This window comes from Podarcis cretensis (assembly GCF_951804945.1).
Source record: "Podarcis cretensis genome assembly, chromosome: 3".
NCBI classification, from domain to species: Eukaryota; Metazoa; Chordata; class Lepidosauria; order Squamata; family Lacertidae; genus Podarcis; species Podarcis cretensis.
The window spans coordinates 109,265,159-109,292,261 of record NC_137172.1 but is presented as its reverse complement, the minus strand read 5'-3'; the positions used below and the strand labels follow the sequence as shown (position 1 = coordinate 109,292,261).

The 27,103-nt window shown below is 41.1% G+C and overlaps 1 protein-coding gene across 4 annotated transcripts in view; it reads left to right on the top strand.

Annotated features, from left to right (window-relative positions):
• Nucleotides 1-27,103, top strand: part of MACROD2 (mono-ADP ribosylhydrolase 2) — a 992,621-nt gene that overhangs the window by 904,509 nt on the left and 61,009 nt on the right. For all 4 annotated transcript variants that reach the window (XM_079969959.1, XM_079969958.1, XM_079969957.1 and 1 more), the window contains 3 exons: nt 16,511-16,588; nt 17,167-17,241; nt 17,938-18,033. In XM_079969959.1, coding sequence (XP_079826085.1) covers nt 16,511-16,588; nt 17,167-17,241; nt 17,938-18,033 — 249 coding nt within the window. The remainder of the gene's footprint in view (nt 1-16,510; nt 16,589-17,166; nt 17,242-17,937; nt 18,034-27,103) is intronic.

Below are 27,103 nucleotides of genomic sequence, written 5' to 3'. Positions count from 1 at the left end.
CAACAATTCCCTGGCTCTGAGCCTTCTTCCCTTGGTGTTTTCCCAGTTGGTTCCTCCCACCACTCCTCTGCCTCCAACCAGTCCATGACAGGGCACCTCCTAGATCTTTTTACAGTGTAGAATTACAAGACATGGTTTCATTCCTGGTGTAAGTTTAGAATTGCCTCCTAAAAGCTGAAGGATATATGAAAGTTAGAAAAATAGACATCATCTTCCGCATACTCACCTCACTACTTCTGTATTTTTGGGACAAGTCAAGAATGCATTGTTTCATGGTACCAGAGGGGGCACTGGAATGCACATCATGCTGATGGTAAAGAAAGTACTAGAAGGCTGAATAAAAGTCCCCCCCCCCCTCAAAGACCAGAAATATAACAAGGTGTCAGAAGAAAAGCAAAGTTAAAAGCTGAAAATAACACAGGAGGTATGGCCTCTAGTACCAGGCAAATACCTCCTATGGACTTTGATAATGCAAATATTGCTGAAAACTGGGCCCAGGGGAAGGAACTAATCTTTGCAGGCCCAGAAGCAGACACGTTGTCTGAAGAATAAAGAGCTACACGGCTGCAGCTCAGCTTTGAACAGGAAGGCAGATATGTCTGCAGGGCTTGGGGTACGGTTAGCAAACTGTCTACAGAGGAGAAAGAGGGGAGGGACCAAAAAACCCACCCCTTCAGTACCATTTCCATTGCTTGAAGTACACTGGATACTCAGAAATAAATGTTTGTGTAATGCAAACTGTTTTATGAAAGGCAGCAGGGGACAACAGAAGCAGTTTACAAGTTGGCCACACAATTATGCCTAATAAAGACTGTGCTTTATGACAGAGATTTTATGATATGATATGAGATATGGTATGTATTCTGTACTGTAGACCCAACAGTGAGCTAATGGGAGTGGTTGGGTACAGCTATGCCAAAGACATCAGAATGGCCAGTTATAATACTTTATTAAGAAAGACTTACAGCATGCCAGCCGGCCAGGTCTCCTAGCCTTCTCTTGCAGAGAGGCAGGACGGACACCGCAGCCAGAAGATGCCTTGTCTGTGCCCAGGCAAAAGTGCACACATTCTTTATACACAAAGCAGCATACGTCACATTGCCCAGGACTGCCCATCACTCCACCTGCCCAGTTGAGGGCACAGGTGGCAAATACAGATAATTCCCCTTTCTGGGCTCAGTGCCTAGCACTCAAGGCCAATGGATAAGGATACCATCAAAGCAAGACAATTCGCTTATATAAATGCAAATGAACATAAGCAGTGCTTTTTTTCTGGGGGTACTCAAAGGTACGCAATACCGGCACCTTCCCCCTCCCCCAAATGTGGCACTTACTGTAACAACTTCATGGTGAGTACCATAGCCTTTTTTCCTTAAAAAAAACAACAAACACTGGATATGAGCATAGAAAAGGTAAAAGGTAAAATTGTGGAGTTATCTTGACTACCAAGATGAGGAGGAGGAGCAGGAGCAGGATATATTACTTATACCTTGTCCATCTGGCCGGGACTCCCCAGCCACTCTGGGTGGCTCTCAAAAGGATATTAAAAACACAATAAGACATCAAACATTAAAAACATCCCTAAACAGGGCTGCCTTCAGAAGTCTTCTAAAAGTCAGATAGTTGTTTATTTCCTTGACATCTCTTGGTAGTTCTGCCATCCGCAGAGATGCTGACCTAAGAGAGGACTTTCTCTGTAGCTGCCCCTAAATTGTGGAATTCGGTTCCCACAGAAGTGCATCTAGCACCTTTGTTGCACAGGTTTCACTGTATCCTGAAGTCTTTATGAATGGCAAACTATAGTGTGGCTCCTTCCTAGAAAAGCATGGCATCAACCCTAAAGCACTACTGGAAAGGTGCAGAGAGGAAAAGATGATACATATTCTAGATATGATGCTTTGATCACACAATGACTGCTGAAGGAAAAAAACCAGATGCAGACATGAGTGCAGTAACAACTTGTAGACATTTTATCGTATCACCAAACAAGGTAGAGAAGAGTCTGTATGCTTCCTATATATTTCATTTCTGCTCCCACCTCTAAAATCCACTGCTGTTTTTAGCACACTTTTCACCTGTAAAGAGTCAACAAAAGAAGCGTAGCCTACTGATCTATGAGCTAGTGTTTAGCAGTTCAATGTTTCTTTAGGTCTGATCTTGCTTCTTCTCGATTATAAAATAAAATTTAAACAAGGTCCCATTTTGCCTCTCAGCAGGCAAAACGAGTGTCAGGGCTGGGTGATATAGGCATAGCTGCACCTGCCTGGTCTTTCGCTGCTACAGAGCTCTTAAAGGAATGAATCTATCTAGTTTGCCTAGTTACCATTGTGTTCCTTGCGTATCTCCAGTAAGGGCTACTTTATTCTTCGTTGAGAATGGGGCTCTTTAAAGTAAGAGTGCTAAAGCTAAATAGAAATCAGAAATCGGGTTTATGCTGTACAGACGTCCTCGGCATTGTTTTCCATACAATAGAGAGTCTCAGCTTTGCGATTCTCTCCGGCTACTACCAAGAGGCGGCTTATTAGCTCTCTACTATTCTTCCTGCTGCTCTCCTACAGCAGCCTATAAGAGGCTCTTCTTGGAGCCTCTTCTACTTTTTCCTGCCCATGAGGACCAGCTTTCTACTTCTCCGATCACTTCTCACTACCTGCTTAATGGCATTTACCTGATCTGTCTTCCCACAGCAAGATCCAATTAGCCCTGTTAAACTCTCTCCGTCGACTCAAGTCCTTCCTAAAGAGGTATACACACTCACACGGACTCTCCACATCAAGCACAGTCATGTCTACCCAAAGCAGGCAAAAAACAATAATCAGATAGCTATGCTGGCCCATTGAAAGGGCTAGAGGGAATCAGAGGCAATGGTAGCATAACACCTTTATTAAGAAAACCGACTAAAAAGTCACAGAACAGGCAAAAAACGTTCAAATTCAATTAAAGATTTGATGATAAATGATCACATGAGGCTTTACTAATTAAAATGGATTGTTTCGGACCACCCGTGATTTGGCATTTCAAAACCAGGCACACAATTTATGGGTAAATATTCTCGTTGACATACAGATCCGGTCTTTGAAATGGTAATTGCAATGCTTCTTCATGCTATCTGATAAGTATAGTTGATATCCTATTGGTGAGTTATGAAGACTCACCTTCAAAAAGAAAAGGGGGGGGGGAGAAAAGGTCCTGGATAATGTACCAACAAGATTTATTAGTACTAATTTAAAAGAGAACTGAACTCAATGACATCGCAGTCCGTACAGCCTGAATACCATTTATTCCAATGTCAGTAACACTGAGATGTTAGAGATGTGATTTTCTTAGTACAGACTTTATGCATAATTTCTCAGTATGCCCACATACAGAAAGGTTTTGGAAGGAAATTTTATTGGAAGACCAACTGTTTCAGAACGGCTCAAAAATTAAATAAACAAAAAGGGATGCTCCATCATTAATAAAGTGAACTTATTTCTCAAGGGGGGCTGTTTTAGAAATCAATATTTATTTAAAAAATAATGTATTGATTGAGAGCATTTTTACCCCACCTTCATGTTGTAAAAAACAACTCCTACAATATGGTTTAAAGTAATCCCTCAGCATCATTCAGATGATGTGTGTACAAAGCCATTGGCGGGCATTCTCCTCTGAAGTTTAAAATCAGAATATAATAGAATATCATATAGAAAGCAGAATAGAGTAGGCTAGCTGAGCTGCTTTCAGCCTTTTATAAGAACTGCAACTTTAAGAACTGGTGCCCGAGTTTACTTACCTCACCCCTTCCCTACTTGTCCCATTTTTCTTATATGTCAAGTCTTTTAGATTATAAGCCTAAAGGCACGGACTGTCTTACTACTGATCTTTTAAAGCTGATTTTAGAGGGGGGTTTCAGCTAAAAAACAAAATAAAATACTTTAAATAAAATTAAATAATTTTATAATGATTCCACGCATGTGGATTTAAATATGTTATGCAAAAACATAGCCTAAGAAGGATATTTATTAATGCAGAGTCCAATTGCTATTGAAATGATTAAAAACTGTCTGGTGCATGACATATATTTTGTATAAATGCAACAGGCACTGTGTTGGAAAAGCAGATGTTTGTATCCACACAAAGTTATATTGCTGTAGATCAGGGGTCAGCAACTTTTTCAGTCATGGGCCGGTCCACCGTCCCTCAGATCATGTGGTGGGCCGGACTATAGTTTGGGGAAAAAATGAATAAATTCCTATGCCCCACAAATAACCCAGAGATGCATTTTAAATAAAAGGGCACATTCTACTCATGTAAAAACACACTGATTCCCGGACCGTCCGTGGGCCGGATTGAGAGGGCGATTGGGCCCACGGGCCTTAGGTTGCCTACCCCTGATGTAGATCCTTTTCCACATTTCAGATTGACCCTTGAATATGTGTAGCATATAAATAAATGCTAATCATTACTAACCTGGGTTATTTTGAGTCTGGGACTTGGAAAAAGATTCAGTGGCAGGTTACCATAGTCATCAATTCTTCCATGTCCTAATGTAACAATCTGTGGTGGAAAGCAGAGGCGATGGAGTCTCTCACATTAAGTAACCCTTCCACATAATTTACTAATTCTAATTCATTACAGCTTAATAAAAGTGTAATTGTGCATTTGAAGGTCAGCTAAATTAAATCATATGTTAATAAATCTTAAAAATAAAGCACCAATTACTACATTTCCAGGTGTTCATGGAAGCCTAGTTTCCTTTGGGAAATACCCTACAGAACCACTTTCCTGTTTTCAATGTAGAAATGAAGAAGGAGACAGTCATCCAGGAAAAACACTGTATTTAGGAGTGAGAGTTCTTAGTTTGTCTCAAGCAGAATTTAATGTTGGCAAATGTTTGTTCGGGTAGCAGCAGAGCTTTCATAAGCAACAGAAGTCTGAGCAGGTCCTAAAAGTCACATTCAGCCACTTGTTTGTTTAGAAAGAATAACGGGTTGTTTGAAAGGCTGAGAAGAAATATCCTAAACCTAAACTAAGTATGAAATGAGCTTGCAAGCATGTGGAAAAAGATAATATTATAGGGAAGTGAGATTTAAAAGCAACTATTTTACACACAGTAACTAGAGTATTTTGACATATTTTCAAGTTTTGTTTTAGGGTTTTTTAGGAGTTATCAGGTGGGGAGGGGAGAGAAACTGAAAAAGGAGGTGACCTTGAGCGCTAGCTGGGCTTCTGATAGAAAAAGATTGCAGAGGCATTTCTTGTTGCAAAACAGCCATGCACGCACAAAAACCCCTCTTGGGTCAAATAACCTTCACTAGGGACGTGAGTGGTGCTGTGGGTTAAACCACAGAGCCTAGGACTTGCCGATCAGAAGGTCGGTGGTTCAAATCCCCGTGACGGGGTGAGCTCCCATTGCTCGGTCCCTGCTCCTGCCAACCTAGCAGTTCGAAAGCACTTGGTCCTTGGAGTGTTGGTAAGATTAGAATCCATCTCAACTTAAAAAGATTCCCCTTCCCAGTTTTAGTGCCAGTTTTCTTTGGTCTCAGAGCTTACTTTGTCACCACCTGCCACACCAACCAGGTTCTTGTGCATATTCAGGGGAAGGGGAAATACTAATACTAATAATTTATTATTTATACCACCGCCCATCTGGCTGGAATGCGAAGGAAGGAAGGAGAGGTCTTTCCTTCCCTCTGTCCTGCTCCTTGAAGACTATGGGAAGCAGAGGAGAAACCTCTTCTTACCTCTGACCCATCATGTACTTTTGTGGGTCCCTACCTTACCCCAGCAAGAATTTGGCATGGTGTATTATGTCATCATTGGTTGCACAATGAAAATTGGTTGCGTTCTTGGCACTCCTAGGATCCAATCTCATTGGAATACAATATAGTACTAAAACAACCATCTTCCTTTCTCACTGCAGTTTTATTAACCCTGCCATTAAAATAAGTAATACATTGATTAAAATCTTTCTGTTGAAATACAGCAAAAATTCTAGTTGTTACTTTCAACAATAAAATATAATAGGCAAGATCTCTTAATGTGTTACTCTTCCCAATTTTCTCCTCATATTGTATCAACTTTCCTTATGCCCTTCCATTTGTTGGTGAGTCATTTGTCCTCTTTTCTTTCATAAACAACCTTCATGAATGTGGTGACCTTTCCAAACCAGATGGCGAAGCTATTTAAAACCCATTCCCTCAATGATGGAAAAACTGCCAACTACTGAAAACTAAGAGTGGCTACTGTGGCATCTGCCATTCATCCTTTATATTGTTTTCAAGTTTCATTTCTGTATTTGCTTGCTGGTTTATTTCAAAGGTGATCTGTTTGCAAACTTTATTTCAGCATTTCTTCAGGTCAGCATAGAATGACATACAAGATCATTAGACACTGCAGTACTGAGTTGGCTCATTCATGTGAATGTCTAGTCTTCTACAGCAGACTGTGAGAGATTTTCTTTGTAGAATAAAGGAACATTATTTTGCTTCCCATTGACAATCACTGGTTGTTTCAAGTGGCAAAATGCTTTCATGTCATACTTGTAACTTTTGTTTCTTTAAAAAAAAAGGCAGTTTTTTATCAGACTGCGGCTGATAAAACCTTCCCTTTTTCCCGTCATGCTAGGAAATTATAGGCCTGTTTCCAACTTCCTTTTTTCACCAAGGTAAAAAGATAAAGGTAAAGGTACCCCTGCCCGTATGGGCCAGTCTTGCCAGACTCTAGGGTTGTGCGCCCATCTCACTCTATAGGCCGGGAGCCAGCGCTGTCCGCAGACACTTCTGGGTCACGTGGCCAGCGTGACAAGCTGCATCTGGCGAGCCAGCGCAGCACACGGAATGCCGTTTACCTTCCCACTGATAAGCGGTCCCTATTTATCTACTTGCACCCAGGGGTGCTTTCAAACTGCTAGGTTGGCAGGCGCTGGGACCGAGCAATGGGAGCGCACCCTGCCGTGGGGATTCGAACCGCCGACCTGACGATCGGCAAGTCCTAGGCACTAAGGTTTTACCCACAGCGCCACCCGTGCCCCCTTTTGACCAAGGTAGCTGAGTGCAAAATGCTTATCAGCTCCAAACGCTTATAGAAAATTAACATCAATTTCGATCTGATTTCTAGCTAGAGTTCAAGGTGGAAATTGCACTAGTTGCACTGTTGGAGAATCTGTAAAAGGTAAAAGAAGCAGAAGTAAAGGACCTCTGGATGGTTAAGTCCAGTCAAAGGCGCCTACAGGGTGCGGCACTCATCTTACTTTCAGGCCAAGGGAGCTGTTTGTCCGCAGACAGCTTTCCAGGTCATGTGGCCAGCATGACTAAGCCGCTTCTGGCAAACCAGAGCAGCGCACGGAAATGCCATTTACCTTCCCGCCGGAGCGGTACCTATTTATCTACTTGCACATTGACGTGCTTTCGAATTGCTAGGTTGGCAGGAGCAGGGACTGAACAACGGAAGTTCACCCCATCGCGGGGATTCGAACCGCCAACCTTCTGATTGGCAAGTCCTAGGCTCTGTGGTTTAACCCACAGCGTCATACCCGTGGCCAAATAATATGCCCACAGAAGCCTTTCCCACAGGGTTCCCACCACTGTATTGAAAGAAGCATTCTATTCTAGCCAATATAATATAATATATTGGGGTGTAGCTTGGCTGTAGGGTGTGTGTACAGATGTATCCACAAAGGTTTTCAAGTTTGCAGATGTGTCAATGGGCCCAGAAAGGTTGGCGGCCCCTGTCTGGACTATGGTAGCTTTATGGACCACCTAAATAGGCTTGGCTTGAAGTCAGAAATGCTGTTTTACATTTGTTCCACTCCTACCAGATCAGTAGGTGAAAGGTGATGCCAGCAGCTCTGGACCTTGAGGACTTTCCTAAGAAATTATGCAAATTTCCATCCCTCCACCCATGTTCTTTAACATGTGTGTGAAACCACCGGGCAAACTTACTCATGGATTTTGAACATGGTGCAATAAGTATACTCTATTTCTCCTTTCCTCCAGTAATTGAAACCCAGCACAATCAAAATGGAGATTCTGTTGCTAGGGGGCATGGCCAACCCAAATTTGGTAGATATGACTGGTCCTGGATGGGGTTGTACTTTCTTGCACACACCTTGGGAGTGCACCTGAAACTGATATGTTCATGTTCAGGTGTCTAGCCAAGAGGAATGTCTACTGCTTCAGCTGGTGTGCCAGAAAAACAACCAGGCCACTGTAATGTGTGCTCTGATGTTGTATTGACTTAAATATTGAACTATACTTGATTTGAGGTTGTCTGTCTAATAACGATTTTGAAACTTCAGCTAGTTCAGAACGAAGCAGCTCATCTTTTTTCCCCCCTGGTACTTGCTGTAGAGATCATGTAAGCATCACTTGGCTCCACTGTTTTCCAGTTTATTTCCAGGCTAAATTCAAGGTGCTGGTTTTATCCTTTAAGCCCCAAATGACGAAGATTTAAGGTTTTAAGGAGAACATATTCTCTACCAGAACAATGTTGCTTCAGGTGCCACCATCACAGGAAAAAGAATACTAGGAAACAGAAATAGATATTTTTTAGTAGTTCCAGTATGCTGGAATTGCCTCCCCGGAGAATCTCTACAGGCTCCCTCTTCCCCAGTCATTAAGAGATCTGTAAAGATGTTTTTATTCTACCTGACTTTCTGAGAAAAAAGTTTCTTCTTATTTCAATAAGTGATGGACTAGTGGTGCGTGTTTGTAGTTTGTTTTAGGAATTGCTTTATGAAATATTATGATTTTACTGTAAGTCACTCTGCGGGCTCTGTGACTGAAAAGTAACCTATAATTTTTAATATAAATAAGATGAATAACCCTCCAATTGAAAAATGGCCTAAAAAACAGAACAATTATGAATGATTCATCCCTATCTTCCACATGCTGTTATACTTCATGTTTTCAGAGAATAATGCCTTAATTATATTTTTGCAGCAGAATGGTATCCAATAATTTGGTATCCAAAGGATACAATAAATGGTATCCTTTTTAAAAACAGTATAATTTTCCCACCCCTAACTCTATACAGTTTGTAGAGGAGACTTTCTTCCTTTGCTCTTCTGAATGATCCATAGAGCTACTCTTCTATATCAAGTTTTATAATCCACACCCATGGAAATAGACACAATCCATTATATCAGTTCATCACTTGCACCAATGTATATATTGTATATATTAGTACAGACAAATCTAACCCATCATAAAGATGGATTAAAATGAAAGAATGAAAACTGTAAAAATAATCTGAAGTCAGAAATCAAGAATATCTCATAAACTTCCATTTTATACTACTACTACATTTTGTAATACATTTTCCTCAGTTTATGAGGCCCAAGAATACTGCAATCATGCATCAACTTCTGTGCGCACCATTATCTGTAATTTTGGGTGACTGGCTGATTTTTTTTCCTACAGAAATATCCAATTTTTTCACAGGATCTTACTTACAAATCAAGTGCAATGAATCAGTTTTGTTCCTAAGTGCCAACTTTACCACTTTTTTCATTTCTTACTAGCTAAAACAAGGTGTTTCACTCATGCTGTGTGCAAAACCTGGGTGTGTTACACACTAGAAATATGAAATAAGTAAATAAAACATACAGGGCCTAGTTGGGGAAGTGAACATAAAGCCACTTTATATCCAGCCCTGCATATCCTCTCTTCATAAGGCTTTGTTAATTTTATGTTTAAACATTACTGCCTAGGATGAAAGGGAGTAATCTAGTAAAGCAGAAGTGATGGGTTTGCTCAGTGCTTTTTTTAAAGAAAAAAACACGAAGTTGTTACAGTAAGTGCCACACTTTTAACATGTTTGTGGGGAGAAAGGTTCTGGTGTTGTGTACCCTTGAGTACCCCCAGAAAAAACACTGGGTTTGCTTTTGTCTATGGTTGCAGAGAATGCATTTGGAAAAGCTATACATAAATATTCGTTATAGTTCTGTTCTTGAACTATCTGGCTCAATTCATGTAGATTTCTAGTATTGTCCTGCCTTGAAGTTGTCCACCAGTTAAACATTCTTCCCATAACTTTTTACTGACAGCCCTTTTAGATAGGACCTATCATAATTTGTTTTGAGCAATGGAGATGTAATGTTCATGGGTACTAAAGGCAAAATAAAATCTAAGGATCCTTCTGGATGGCAGCTTCCCTAGCAAGGAATTATTATTATTATTATTATTATTATTATTATTATTATTACCCCACCAATCTGGCTAGGTTTCCCCAGCAACTCTAGGTGGCTCCCAGCAGAATATTAAAAACACTATAAAACATCAAACGTTAAAAACTTCCCTAAATAGGGCTGCCTTCAGATGTCTTCTAACAGTCAGATAGTTGTTTATTTCCTTGACATCTGATGGGAGGGTGTCCCACAGGGCGGGCGCCACTACTGAGAAGGCCCTCTGCCTGGTTCCCTGAAACCTCACTTCTTGCAGTGAGGGAAGGAATAGAGCATTGGCTGGTTGGCTGGCATTATGTAGAGAAAGAAGAAAGGAGGGGGCTAAGTTGTTGGCACTGCCCTCGTCCCAACCATTCAAGAGATGGATTCAAAAATATGTCTGTTCTACTGAGAAATGTTCTCATCTCCCCTAGTAGTTGCTCATGCTCCTTAAGGATCTTTGCTACATATTTTGGTATGAGGCAGTGTGAGACTTAGGGAAGCCACTTGGCCAGGAAGATTGCTAGGAGGCCTTGAGACAGTCTTTTTCTGTCTAACCTATTCCCGGAGGTTTCTTTTAAGCCTTATTGGTGCGGGGAAGAGAACCACATCTACTACCCTAGACCTTAGGGGAAAGGAGGGAGAGATGCCCCACAATTGGCTCACACGTTTGTCCTTTTGGAAAGGTTTTTGAGCAAATACAGTGGCCGCTCGGGTTGCGAATGTGTTCTGTGTGGGAAGCATGTTCGCAACCCACAGCGTCTGCAACCCGCAGTGCAGCATCTGCGTATGTGCGGGTCACGATTTGGCGCTTTTGCACATGTGCAAAGCGCGATTTAGCACTTCTGCACATGCGCAAGCCCTGAAACCTGGAAGTAACCCATTCCAGTACTTCCGGGTTCAGCACGGTGCGCAATCCGAAATTGCGCAACCCGTATTTATTTATCACAAATGCCCAACCCCCTCCTTTCAGGATAGAAAACCTACCAATTATCTGTAACACTGTTAAAACCAAGTTTGCAACAGATTAACCTCCTCCTCCTCCTTCCAGGATCAGTGGGATACTGTAAATATAAAAGAGCTGTGGTGTAATTCTAGGGCATGGGTAGGCAAACTAAGGCCCGGGGGCTGGATCCTGCCCAATCGCCTTCTCAATCCGGCTCACGGACGGTCCGGGAATCAGCGTGTTTTTACATGAGTAGAATGTTCCCTTTTATTTAAAATGCATCTCTGGGTTATTTGTGGGGCATAGGAATTTGTTCATTCCCCCCCCCCCAAAAAAAATATAGTCTGGCCCCCTACAAGGTCAGAGGGACAATGGACTGACCCCCTGCTGAAAAAGTTTGCTGTCCCTGTTCTAGGGGCAGAGTTGTTGCAACCTGGATGCTCATGATGAAGAAATGCATTTTTCAAGAGCCAGGATAGAGCACCATGCCATCATCACTTCCCAGATAACTTTGGTTCTCTGTGGCATAGCAATACAAAGAAATAAATAATTTCCTTTAGAAATAACATCTACACTATAAGTTTGCTGACAGGAGTGAGACCTTGTCAACAATACTTTTTAATAATGCTTTTCTTGTATACTGCTTTGAGGGGTTTATTTTGCAATCAAGCAGTGTGCAAATTTTATGAATGTATGTATATATGTATGTATTTTATAGATAACAGCCACTGGCTGTATTACATCTTCTGCTACTGTTTTTGGCCTGCTGGAATAGGGCTGAAGACTTTACCTCGCATCAGCTATAAGAGTCCCTTTTCATGATATATATTGAAGCTAATCTTTTTTACACTTGTCATACATTTCCCATTAACTGGATTTTCTTTATGAATGTGGGTTTACTAGCTTCCTTTATTTTATTCCTGTTAATCTTAAAAGTAAATCTATCCTTGGGCCCTTAGGCTTGAATATTTGATTTAATATTTGCATTTGAGGAGGAGGAAAGTCTTCAATATAGTCTTGACCTTAACAATTTTGAAAGTCAAAATCTGCATAGCAATGTAATAGCACTCTTGGAAGCTTAAATAACATTGCCTTGGCTCTCCAAAGTTTCTTTCAGACACAGTATATATGTAAAATAAAATTGAGAATCTTCTATTGTAGCTTAGAATGCTATTATATTACACTTATTTATAACGTTCAGTGTAATTATCTCAGGACTAGTAGCCCTTACAAAGAATTACCCCATGTTAGCGATTTGCAATGCATCACACACATACCAGGAAAAAAATTAAACTAATTCTCTCACTAATGTGTATAAGTATGAAGTAAACTAAAAGGGAGAGAAAGAATATGGTCATTAGGAAGAGTAAGGGTATTGTTTATTCTTATTTTTTTAACTGCATTTATATAGCCACCCCATAAAAGGAATTTTATGAGATGCTTGCAAAAAAATAAAACACATATATCACTGAAAGGGTCAGTCTGTAAATTGTACATTATTTAAAAGAAAGGTTTTCACCTGGCACCTACAAGACCATAAAGCAGGCATAGGCAAACTCGGCCCTCCAGATGTTTTGGGACTACAACTTCCATCATCCCTAGCTAATGGGACCAGTGGTCAGGGGTGATGGGAATTGTAGTCCCAAAACATCTGGAAGGCCAAGTTTGCCTATGCCTGCCATAAAGGTTGTGATGGTTGAACATATCTGCTAGTACTGGTTCATATGCAGGTGGCCAGGATGGCTGAAAAAGAGCAGAATCAAGGTGCTGCAATGGCAAAGGCAAAGTCCAGACCTCAACCTCAGTGAAATGCTGTGCATTTCGGAGAACTGTGCATAAACAGATGCCAGCAAACCTCAATGAACTGAAGCAACATTAAAAAATTAAGAAATTGTCCAGTAGCACCTTACAGACCAACTAAGACGAAAGCTTATACCAAGAACAAACTTAGTTGGTCTCTAAGGTGCTACTGGAATTTTTTTATATATATTTCGACTATATTAGACCAACACAGCTACCTACCTGAATCTGAAACAACATTGTAAAGAAGAATGGGCCAAAATTCATCCACAACAATGTGGGAGATGTACATATAAAGTCCTACAGAAAACAACTACCCGTATTTTTCGCTCTATAAGATGCACCAGACCACAAGACACACCTAGTTTTTGGAGGAGGAAAACAAGAAAAAAAAATTCTGAATCTCAGAAGCCAGAACAGCAAGAGGGATCACTGCGCAGTGAAAGCAGCAATCCCTCTTGCTGTTCTGGCTTCTGGGATAGCTGCGCAGCCTGCATTCATTCCATAAGACACACACACATTTCCCCTTACTTTTTAGAAGGGAAAAAGTGAGTCTTATAGAGCAAAAAATACGGTACTTCAAGTTATTGCTGCTAAAGGTGATTCTACAAGCTATTGAATCATTAGGTGCACTTAGTTCTTCACATTTGGATTTTCCATTTTGGCCTTATTTCTGTTAAATACATCACGAGATGGTGTAATATGTCATATGTTGTTGTTCATCTGAGGTTGCATTTCCCTAATTTGAAGACCTGCTAAAGAACAGATAATTGTTATTCTGTCTTCCTATGTAAAACCACAAAATTCCAAGAGGGTGCACTTTCTTTTCCCCATGACTGTAGCTCAGTTCTGTGTAGGTAGCAGCAAACAAGGCTTACATTCTGGAATCACAGAGATAAATGTAGTCTGCCTTCCCTAATTTAGGAGTAGCAAAGTTCTGTGAAAAGGGTATTCTCACAACCTGCCAATAGGTAGGGTTTAGTTGGCTCGGTTCATGAGTGTTAACTGCTTTATGTGCAGTATCTCAAGCTGCTTGTTGGCTATAGTTGTCCAGATTTTCTAGCTGTGGGGGTAATTTGCAACATATGACTCCTGCATCTCAGTATTTTGCATGTTGTGGACTTAAGATCATGACTGAATGGAATCTAGTCACTGATACGTACTTACAATGAGCAATAGCACAGTAAAGGTAAAGGGACCCCTGACCATTAAGTCCAGTCGTGGCCAACTCTGGGGTTGCGGTGCTCATCTTGCTTTATTGGCCGAGGGAGCCAGCGTACAGCTTCCGGGTCATGTGGCCAGCATGACTAAGCTGCTTCCGGCAAATCAGAGCAGTGCACGGAAACGCCATTTACCTTCCCGCCGGAGTGGTACTTATTTATCTACTTGCACTTGACGTGCTTTCGAACTGCTAGGTTGGCAGAAGCTGGGACTGAGCAATGGGAGCTCATCCCGTTGCGGGATTTGAACTGCCGACCTTCTGATCGGCAAGTCCTAGGCTCTGTGGTTTAACCCACAGCGCCACCTGCGTCCCAATAGCACATAGTATGATCTAATTAATGTTGATAGGTCAGAATATTGATCTAGTCCAGTATTGTCTATTCTGACTAGCTGCAGCTGCCTTGTGTTTTAGGCAGAGTGAGGTCTTCATAATCACCTGCTTCTCTTTGAGAGAGAGAGAGAGAATGCATGGGATTTCATGCATTGAAAGCATGTGCTCTGCCACGGTTACCCTGCTGTCTTGAGTTCTAATTGTGACTGATTACAAGTAATGGACCATCTAATGAACATTGTTCAGTTCTAAGCTGTCCAAAATGGGAAAGTGTCAGTTGCTGGAAATAATTCACATACTATACCACAAAAGACAGCATGAGGATGTGAAAGCTGAATATTTTTCCGCCAGAATTCAGGCAGGTTGCTGACATTTTAGAATCTGAAGAAGAATGTTTGCACTCTAAATATTACTACGAAATCCATAGCTGTGATCCATAGTGCTACTTGACATGCACTCTCTGTGCGTTTTAACATTTCTCCTTTGAAGAGCAAACCCACGTCTTAATCACAAACTGCTTTAGACGTTCTTCATCATTTCAAGACAAAGCTTGCCTTGAGACACAGGGAGTGAGAAAAGCAAGCCTTCATGCAAAACTAGTTGTGTGGGATTTTTTTATCCAGGTCCTATATGTATCTCAGCCGGACCCCATAGTCTCCTTTGACTGGACTTAACCATCCAGGGGTCCTTTTAACTTTTTACCTTTTGTGTATGTATGTATGCAATGTATTTATATCAAAAGATATAGAGGTAGTTTCTAAACACAATAATTTTATCAACAGTAAATTAAAACAACATAGAACATGGATCATATTAAAAGGTTGCATCTGCCACTCAGTAGTTGAACTGGTGCTTTGAATTGGTGCAGCTTTCTATCAATAGGTTTGGGATCAAGGCGGAAATAAATGTCTATTCTAGCTGCCAAAATTATTCTCAACTTTTTCATTAATGTCTAATTCATGAATTGATTACATATTGGTAAAACATTATCTTATCAGCTAAATTTTATGGTGTGGCCGATTCATTTTCTTTTCTTTTGTCCTTTCCTTTGATTTTGCTTGCTTCAATACTCTGGAGTTATTTTCTCGGCAGGCAACTTTCTGCAGTACACCTGCTTGCTGCTTTTAGCAGACTGTTGTCTGGCTTGTTTAGACTGCCTGGACAGCCTTTCGGCTTTCCCCCCCTGCTTCCGTGATTTAATTCTGAAATCTCTCTTTCCCCTCTCTCTATTATTTTGATAGTATTAGCAGAAACCATTTAGAATTCTGAATAAGATTAATAAAACGCAGTGGATTAGTTTGAGGAGCTTTAACATAGATAATTTGAAAAATGTGTATACATAACAGTTCTACTTCAAAAGTTGACTTTGTAAACTTATTGCAAAGAAGCTGTGTAGGTAATTAAATATTTGCCTTGGGGAATTATTTGCAGTTAATTAAAATCACAAACTTTGAATGCATACCTGCTTTACAGATTATTAAATTTGGATCAGATGTTAACTACCCAGGTTTCTCACATATCCCGCATTGATCATTTTTGGCAGGTTTAGGACGCCGCCCACCACTGGATAAAATTTCATAAACCACAAGTTTATGAAAGTGATGTTTCTGAGTTTAATACACCTGCGGACATGCACTGCCCAGTTTATTCGCACTGGAAGCAGCTGAGTGATCGGCACACTGCTCAGATGTTGTCAGCAGCAGCTAACTGGAGAAGATTGGCATGATGGGATTGCTGAGATCCCATCATGCACTTCTTCCCCCTGCGATCCAATAAGTGCTGGAAATATCTAAAAAGACTGCAGAACCAACCAACCAACCAACCAACCAACCAACCAACCTGTACACTCCAAATTTGTTCCTATCACCAATTCACTGGGCAGCAAGGAGGTGCAATAGGATATTAATGCACCAGGAGAGTTAGACATCCCCATGTGCTCAGTTGGGGTAAGAAGCGTGTGTGAACTTGTGTGGGGAGGAGGCTGTGTTGACCTTTGGATTCATCAGAAGCTCAGTTTAAAACTTGTTCAACAGAGAACCCACTTCAGTTTTATTTATTTTATTTTTATTAGAATCCTCCCAAGATGCCAAAGTTACAGAAGAACATAACCCAATGCCTCATGCAGTCTGTGAACAAGATCAAGCTGACGGTATGCTTTCGATCAAAATATTCCCTAGAATCCTAGTAATTGATCAGATGGGACCATAGAAGTTTTCCTAGCTATAAAAGTCAAGTTTTCCCTCACATGGTTATTGATGCCTCGGGGAAACATCCATAAACTTCAATGAATAGCTGCTGCAACCATTCAATTTGAGTAGCATAATCTCTAATGTAAGCAAAAAAGAAACAGGCCTTCCAGTTAAATTGTTATAACAATATTGATCCAAGGTCATAACGTAACCTCATTGAGTCTTGAGAAGATAATGACTGTAGTTTTCTTTATTTTTTAATAATGCAAGTGTCATTTATTCATTACTGCTTAATAGAATGAATTCTTTACGGGAGAATTTTAGATATATATATTTTTTATAGCTGATTGGAACTTGGCATCATTCAATATGATCATTATTCTCAATCACAGAAATTCTGAATTTCACTTAGATATGTTCTGATAAGTGGTATGCTTTTCCATTTCTTTTCTGTTTTTATGATTAGTTTTGATTATAAATTGTATGCGCACTTAAGTATCATATTGGTATAATCTTCCAATCTTTATGATGTCAACAGGACACCAAGAGGAATCCACAGAGGTTGAAATGAACACTCAGACAGATTCTCAAGTCTCCTACATGGAAGCAGAAGGTACTTTTTGTACTTTAAGAATGTGAGCAAGACAGGAAAAAACATTCCAAAATGATAAAGGCTACATTTTAAAAAACATTTTAACAAGTTTATTGAACATTTTTGCAACAAACATCTGTTTCTTCAGTTGTCTGGTACCGAATGAAAACAGGAAATAATTAATATCCCGATGACATCTAAGTGAGAGGCTTGAAAGCTGATGTATTCTTCTTACTAAACGTGTGGGTGTTGTTACAGCTTTGTGCTAGATGATTTGGCCCTTACTCTGCCATTTCTTTATTCTCACATATGTTATATGCTAGTTACCTTGAAATTAAATATTTTTCTCCTGGAATATTTCTCAGCCTGACTAAACAATCATCTTGAAGCACTTGCGTTAAAAACTCAAGTCATCAGTTTCAATGTGACTTACTTTCACAGTTTATGTTCAATATGTTAGCTTTATTTCGCTGAGGGTTCTCTTGAATTCACTAGATTGACAATGTCCGATGAAAAACTGCTGCCTAGGTTAAACGAGAACTACATGGTGGGCATATATATCATTTTCGATGATAATATTTTATTATTTATACCCTGTCCATTTGGCTGGGTTTCCCCAGCCACCCTGGGCGGCTTCCAGCAGAATATAAAATGACTTGACTAGTGTTCTCTTTGCGTTTATTATGGTCTGTATTCTCTGTGTTTCATTCTGTTCAGAGACTTTGATAACCCAGGAGGAGACCATACAAGAAGAGAAACCACAGGCCCCCGAGGTAGATAGAACTAATCAAGAAAACAAAGGGGAAGAAAAAGGTAAGCTGGTAAATTCTACTAAGACAAGTGAGACCCTACAAGAAAATGTTGCTGTGTTGAGTGCGTCTCCATTTCATTAGTTGACAATTCCCTCCACCCCACCCCCAAATCCTTAAACATTATATGCTATTGCGTTATGGGGTTGTTTTGGTGTCTCTTCCCCCCCCCTCCACTATTTTAGTATTTTGGTGTAAAGGTAAAGGGACCCCTGACCATTAAGGTCCAGTCGTGGCCGACTCTGGGATTGTGGTGCTCATCTCGCTTTATTGGCCAGCTTCTGGGTCATGTGGCCAGCATGACTAAGCACTTCTGGTGAACCAGAGCAGCGCATGGAAACGCCGTTTACCTTCCCGCCAGAGCAGTACCTATTTATCCACTTGCACTTTGACGTGCTTTCGAACTGCTAGGTTGGCAGGAGCAGGGACTGAGCAACAGGAGCTCACCCCGTCACGGGGATTCGAACCGCCGACCTTCTGATCGGCATGTCCTAGGCTCTGTGGTTTAACCCACAGCACCACCCGCGTCCCTCATGATTAATCCTAAATCTAGTACTGTGCTGTTTTGTGTGTCTTGGTTTTCTGCTTTTGAATACTTGATACAAGTTCTATGTGTCCATGCGCCCTTGAAAACTAGGTTGATAATATGCCTCCCCCCCCCTTTGTGTCTACTTTTGACTTAGAGGGGTGTGGCAAAAAACACAAAACCATCTAGGATGATTTAGAAAAGGATATTTCCCAGGTGGCATCAAAATGCCATCGGCATACATTTGGCTTGGATCCATATTGTGTTCTGATTAGAATTATAGGTTATTCTTTTATCCTTGGCCAAAGTGTTGGAGGACTGTTTATAGAGGCCTCTTTTTGCTAATGTGACCCTAGTGACCAAGTATGCAGTGCCATCAACGCCGGCACCCAGTCCTGGTATCTTCTTGCAGAGCTGACTGCAGTGTGGCAATAGAAAAGGCCCCACAATTCCCAGAAGGGTATTTGATGGTGGGGTCCAGATTAACAAGTTCCTCCTGGTCAGATCAGTTCACAGCTAGGCCACTCTTTGGGGGGGGGGGATACACTCTAAAGACACGCTTGCTGAGTGGCTGTGGCAATGGACATCTTGTCTTAGGGAGGGGACATGTTGTTACAGTCAAGCTAAAAGTGCTGTGGAAAATCAGGTTGTAAAAGGTAAAAAGCAAACACTGTTTTCAAATTTCATGCACCAAGACTCCCAGAAATGGCCGTGTTGGTCTGAGGTTAGGTTTGCACTGTGTGAAACTTAACATAAAGTTCAATTTTCACATTTAGCATGTGGCTTCATTGCGCCCAGCTACCCATTTGCAAGAGTCGTCTCTGGCATCATAATAGCATTCTCTAATCATGAAGGGCTAATAACAATGAGGCCTTCCTTTGTGAGATGCAGAGATCAGATGTTTTGAAATTAAAACCTAGTTATGGTCTTTGTGGAAAATCCAGGTCAATGATAACTACATCTTCCTAATTATGAACTTCTTTTGTCAGCTCCATTGACACTGATTTAATTGCAAACCTGTTTGTAATATTGACACTTTTCTGTGGTGGAAGCTCGGGTTAATAGCACTTGCTTTTTCCTTTGCTCATATCCAGCTTCGTGGCATTTTCTTTTAATTTTTTTTGCATTGCAAATCCAAGTTGAGACTAATCACACCCTCTTTATTGTGCACAATGCTAATGGCCTCAGCGCTGTGTTTCATTACTGTCAGTGATAATAGAATTGATATAATCCTTCCTGCAAATTCAGGTAAATGGTGTGACTTCTCCTTCGCTTGCAAATCTAGGTTAGAAAACGCAGGCTTATTCTTGTTGCAAATGCCAAAACCATTATGCTAATTTCTTCTGAACAGAAATTATTTACATTTTATTTTATGCCTCATCAAAAGCAAGTTGAACCGAATCTACTTTCACTATTTGTACCTTTCCTTCTAATACTTTACTGTCCCCTATAGCTGGTAAATTCCATTTAGCTCCCAGCGGATACATTATATTTCACCATCTGTTCTACCTAGGATTCAAATATATGTAGTATTAGAAAAGTTAATGTCAGGAAAGGGTGTGTTATTTTTAGGTTGGAATTTTTTCTTTCTAAAAATAAGAGACTATCAAGGTGCAGACTGATCCTGCGAGTCTACTTTATCTGCAGTAGCACAAACTCTGCTTTAAACTGCTGCAGGTAAAACAGCACATAATCCTTGGCAAGGGGGCAAAGGCACCTTAATCGCTGGTCAGTCAGATGCTATGTTTTGAAGCTGAAATTTGGGGGGCTTGGCTAGTTCCTACATTGACACGGGTTGGGATTGGGCAATAAGCAAAGATCTATCAGCGCTCAAGCCCTGCATTGAGGCTTATAGGACGGAGCTGTGAAACTTAAATAAATCCCACTTCTGAGGATGCTGAGGGGGTAATTACTGCCTTTAGGGTATTAGGCATAGCTGATTTGTGAAAAATATGCCAGATTGACTTGGATTCAAAGTGCACTAGGCTCAGTGGAGAAGTTTAACTCTCTCAGGTTTGGCTTAATGGAACAAAAGACATTTCATGCAAGCTTCTGTACATCTGATTATTGTCACAATGAAGACTTAGCTCAAATACTGAATACAGTTTTAAAAAACCAACTAGCTACAAGTCACAGGGAATCTATAAAAGGGTTAATTACTGGCTTCTGAGCATCAGGAATTTCAATAATATCTTGAGTATCTGGATGCACTTATGTAAACATGTGGAGTTGCCTTGTACATAGGCAGTCCTGGTACATATACCAGGAAAAAAGCACACCAAGAACTCAAGCCAATGTAAGTTTCAATAGTGGGAGAGTTCCCTACTCACAAGTCAGTAGTCAATAGTAACAAAAACTAATCCATTCAAAATCATAGAATCATAGAATCATAGAGTTGGAAGAGACCACAAGGGCCATCGAGTCCAACCCCCTGCCAAGCAGGAAACACCATTAGAGCACTCCTGACATATGGTTGTCAAGCCTCTGCTTAAAGACCTCCAAAGACCACCACACTCCTTGGCAGCAAATTCCACTGTCGAACAGCTCTTACTGTCAGGAAGTTCTTCCTAATGTTTAGGTGGAATCTTCTTTCTTGTAGTTTGGATCCATTGCTCCGTGTCCGCTTCTCTGGAGCAGCAGAAAACAACCTTTCTCCCTCCTCTATGTGACATCCTTTTATATATTTGAACATGGCTATCATATCACCCCTTAACCTCCTCTTCTCCAGGCTAAACTTGCCCAGCTCCCTTAGCCGTTCCTCATAAGGCATTGTTTCCAGGTCTTTGACCATTTTGGTTGCCCTCCTCTGGACACGTTCCAGTTTGTCAGTGTCCTTCTTGAACTGTGGTGCCCAGAACTGGACACAGTACTCCAGGTGAGGTCTGACCAGAGCAGAATACAGTGGCACTATTACTTCCCTTGATCTAGATGCTATACTCCTATTGATGCAGCCCAGAATTGCATTGGCTTTTTTAGCTGCTGCGTCACACTGTTGGCTCATGTCAAGTTTGTGGTCAACCAAGACTCCTAGATCCTTTTCACATGTACTGCTCTCAAGCCAGGTGTCCCCCATCTTGTATTTGTGCCTCTCATTTTTTTTGCCCAAGTGCAATACTTTACATTTCTCCCTGTTAAAATTCATCTTGTTTGTTTTGGCCCAGTTCTCTAAACTGTCAAGGTCGTTTTGAAGTGTGATCCTGTCCTCTGGGGTGTTAGCCACCCCTCCCAGTTTGGTGTCATCTGCAAATTTGATCAGGATGCCCCTGAGTCCATCATCCAAGTCGTTGATAAAGATGTTGAATAAGACCGGGCCCAAGACAGAACCCTGTGGCACCCCACTAGTCACTCTTCTCCAGGATGAAGAGGAACCATTGATGAGCACCCTTTGGGTTCGGTCAGTCAGCCAGTTACAAATCCACTGAGTGGTAGCATAGTCAAGACCACATTTTACCAGCTTCTTTACAAGAATATCATGGGGCACCTTGTCAAATGCCTTGCTGAAATCAAGGTAGGCTACATCCACTGCGTTCCCTTCATCTACCAGTGTTGTAACTCTGTCAAAAAACGAGATCAGGTTAGTCTGACATGACTTATTTTAAAAGTATGTATTCTGACAAGAATTACAAACTCAAGTAGAGATTACAAACTTTAACAGAGTTTACAAACTCAAACTCATATAGATATGTATAACACAATAATTTGTTACAAAGATTTTTTCTTTTTCACTCGACAATAATGTTGATCCTTATAATTTATCAGCTTGCAGATGAAGACTCAGTTTCAATCATAGAGCAGAAGTCAGAAGTCAATTATGGATTAGAAGCCAGGACAGGGCCCTGTTTCGATGTTTTCACCTTCATCAGCTAATTTTTAAAGGGTTATGTAAGTTTGAAGACTTTCGGATAAATATATCCTGTTATTTTCTATGTTTCTCAGGGATAACAACTACGTGTAGGTAGATCAACAGGTATCTTGATCTTTTCTGTGTGTTTGTTTGTTTTTTATGTACCAGGCAGTCCTGGTACATAGGTCTATACCAAGCATGATGCTTTGGCTAGAAGTGGTCCGGTCCAGCATGTCAGGCAGATATTTCAGCCTTGCTGCTTAAGTTACCTTCCTTGGAGTTGCTGGGTATGGAACCTGGGATGGGACCTTCTGGATACAAAACATGGGCTGTACCACTTGCTCTGGCCCTGTTCCCCCAAACCATTAGCCAGAGATCCTGTTTTGACTCCATACATGGCATGCAGCTAAGCTCCTGTTTGTTTGGAGCAGTCTATAAACACTGCTAACATGCCCTATCAATTCATTCAAATGTGTCCCACACAAAGTGGACACATGCAAGTCACTGGATGGTTAAACAGTTGCATTGCACGGTTGCTGAACTTAACCCGAAAACACATGTGAAACAGAAAATAAAACAAATGCTACACTTTTTTAAAAAATAAAAATTGCAGCATAGTGCTTACTTGGAAGCAAGTCTCACTAAGGTCAGTGTGACCAAAACTTGTTTTGTAAACCTCCCAGAGGACTTTGTTAAACGGGTGGTTATTGAAGTGATGAAAATAAATAACTCACTGGCTAAATGTGTTTAGGATTGCAGCCCTAATCTAATGGAGGGTGCAGGGGGTACAGGGAATCTAATAAGGAGATTTACTTCAAGGAGAGTTGAATTAGGACAATTTGCTTGAGAAACATTTCCAAAATTAATTTAAGCTGTGGTGAAACTATTTCCTCCTCTTATTGGCCCAAGGCAGGGTACATGTACTTAGTCAAACCAACAAGATCTTCAAGAAAAGGCAGCTACGTCCATATTAATTACTGTAAGTAAAATAATACCATTCTCACTAAAGTAACTTCTACAGAAATTTAAGAGCAGCTCCGCATTCACTTGAAGAAAAATTCTTTATACAAAAATCAGAAGCACTGATTTATACAAAAATCAGAAGCACCAAAATACTTTTCAGCTGTATCCCCTTCACTCATCTTTTCCATCTTCTCTTGGCAAAGCCTCAGGCAATTTAATTGCATCCATCCCTTTAAGTCTGCCACTCATTATGGATGGAAGAGAGGCAATGGTGATGAGAAGGGATTCAAGAAACCATGGAATGAGACATAGATCTCTTTGGCTTCTGCATACTGATGATTCTGCAGCACGGAAACTCATTAACTCTCTTGAGTTGCCTCATTTGATCATTGACAAAAGCCTATCTGAGACTTCCTAAATTTGCGCTTGAAGAGCACGTTCCCAACGTAGTACGATATAGGAAGTCAAGGAACAGACGGTGAATAATGCAAGGTTATAGTGCTATAACTGGGTTGACCTGTGATTGGCCTTTAGGATGAGCACAGCCCCTGTATGGCTTGGAAGTGTGAGGAATGTCGACACCATTGTGTGGCATTTGAAGGGATACGCAATAGGAAATCGCCTTGTGTGCAAAAGATCCCAGGTTGAATCCCTAAGATCTCCAGGTGGGACTGGGGGAAAACCCTTTCTGAAACTCTGGAGAGTCACAGCCAGTCAGGGTAAAAAACATGGACCAAAAGTCTGATTCCGTATAAGGCAGCTTTAAATGTTCAAAGTCCTCCATTTAGAAGCATCCTAAGAGGTGCCCCCAGGGCAGATAAACAAATAGCACAAAATTCCTTTGAGTTTTCTCTGAAAGATTAGATGAAAGCTGCTGCAAATCAACTCTTTTTACACCCTTAAACAAGCATGTATGTTCGACCCCTGCCCATTGCTCACAGAAGATTGATGACAACCGAAACCTGTGCCGTTTCCTCTTCATTCCCCCAAGGCCAACTACCTGACTGGAAAGTTTTATTAATGATTTGAAAGAGTAGCTTGTTCTAATGAAGTATTTTGCTGTGGATACTGCTTGCCATGTTGTTGACTGATGGAATAAAAAAGTACTGCTGTTTCCAATCTGTTGATGAATAGCAGTAATACTGCATTATAGGTCCATAATTTATTTCCTATCTAACCAATATTAACTAATATGGTGGCCTGAAGTGAGAAAAATAAATATTTCTACACGTGATCTGATAATAATTCACAAAAAATCTATTCTATTCTAGTCTCCTGAAAAACTGATTTTTTTCCCAGGAAACCATGGAATATTCCAAAATCCTTTTATTCACCAAAGAAGGAAAGCGGAGTAAATTTTTATCCACATTTTTATCCACACAGCATAAGCTTCCGTACAGCCTGGAGAGTACTTGTATGGAGACAATGTTCCCCTTCTTACAAAATCTATATTCAAGGTGGTTTGATTCTGCCTACCTTTTTTACAATTTATTAAAAAAGCTAGGGTAGTCAGGTCTCAGGGTTTCACCTACCATTTTAGAATTTTAGTCTCCTTCTCAAGGAATCCTGGGAAAGGAGCATTCACAGAATCTGGGGGCCATAGGCCTGCGATCAAAAAGAGGACCTTCCCTCCTGCCCACTTGTTGTTGGACTGCAACTCCCATGAGACCCGGCCGATTATCAGGAATGATCAATGTGTAGATAAGCAGCAACTGGAGGGCCAAAGGGAGAGTTTCAACGTTGCACTAAGGTGATCGTTTCATCAGGGCAAATAGTTTTGTTTGGCAGAGGAAATGACCCCCATCCCTGTCAGCTCATCCTACACTCAAGTAGGACCCTGGTAGAGACACATGCCCGACTGGCATGTTCTCTCCCTCCTGGTCAATCATTCAGGAGCTTCGAAAGCTTTCTTCAGCCCGAACATCACAGTGACCGATGCCAACAGACACCGGCACACTTAGGGATCCACAGAGTCTTTGCAGCTTGCGTAACAGAACTCAGCATTTTGGCTAATCTATTTTATTTACATATAAACACACACGGAGCACTACAACATGGCTCCCTCTCTCTTTAGCATCAGACAGCAAAGAGAAAGAACAAAGGACAATAGTCCCACTTCATGGAACACAGTAACACAAACATCCTGTCTCTGTCACTTCCCACTTTGTGGAGTCAAAACATACATCATCATGTGATAGACAACAATCCCATGACTGCAATCATGGAGCAAGAATTCTAACACTCCCAACCCTAAGTGAACTTTTCTGGGGGTTCTCTTAACACCCCCAACCCAAATTTAGGGGCCACACAGTGGAAGGAAAGGGGAAAACCCTGTACACACAGAAGTCCTTGTGCATGGCTTCAACTCATGGGATTTATTAGTTGAATTCCACCCAAAGGTTCCCCAACCCTGCCTTGGGGGAAGGATATTTCCTATCTCTGCTGCTTGAGATATTTTGAGATATGTCTACTACTTCTGTGGTACCTTTCCTAGAAAGGCAAGGTTGTGATTTCTTTATGTGTAAGCACTTCCAGCTTCAGTAGGTACTATCTTGAAACTCCAAGGCACTGCCCTTTGGCAGCAGACTTAGGAAACCTGTCAATCCGAAGCAACATTCATCATGCAGCATGGATGGTGGTACATTCTGAATTCGTTTTGCTCTGCCTCGTTTTAATCATAATCAACAGCCTCAAATTTAGGGAGATCTAATTTATTGTGAACATGTGTATACACACACATAAGTTTCCCTGACCGTTTCATATTGCACCATAGTCTATGCGGTGACTGGAGAATGTATCTCACTGTCATTTTACTGTCAACTTATTCTTTGCTAGATTTGAAAGTGTGAGCATAGAAAAGACTAATAGAATACAACAGGGCAGAATATACACTTTGACCAGCTTGGCTTAAAGCTTTTTGAGCTTAATCCTTTGTAGAATTTGTCACCTTTTGATAAAAAGCAACCTCAGCTATTGTAACAGTGTTGTCTTTCCTTTTTTGCAGTTCTGCAAGGCTTTGTGTTTTTTCTACTCTTGTGGTTTTCTTGCAAGTGCATATAACTTTCCAAATAGATTGATGGCACAAATGCCACAGATATTGGGGAGAAAGGTGTGTTGAAAGGTGTGTTGAATCTCCTACTCAATATCTCTCAAAATTAATGCAGATTTTCCTTTTTTAAACTCTATTGATTGACCCACTATAATGGGATATTGTGACTGTGGAAGGAATCTAGCATGTGCTTCTAACTAAAGGTAAAGGGACCCCTGACCATTAGGTCCAGTCATGACCAACTCTGGGGTTGCGGTGCTCATCTCACTTTATGGCCGAGGGAGCCGGCGTACAGCTTCCGGGTCATGTGGCCAGCATGACTAAGCTGCTTCTGGCAAACCAGAGCAGCGCACGGAAACACCGTTTACCTTCCCGCCGGAGCGGTATCTATTTATCTACTTGCACTTTGACATGCTTTTGAACTGCTAGGTTGGCAGGAGCAGGGACCGAGCAACGGGAGCTCACCCCGTCGCGGGGATTCGAACTGCTGACCTTCTGATCGGCAAGTCCTAGGCTCTGTGGTTTAACCCACAGTGCCACCCGCGTCCCTTATGTGCTTCTTACCTCACCCCAGTTTCAAAAGTTTGGTTTCTGGCTTTTCTTTTCTTTTTCTCTCCCCCTTTCACTAAATTTTTAAGCCGTTACTCATATTTGCAGCATACCGGGGTGCTTCACAACCGTACCGTACAATT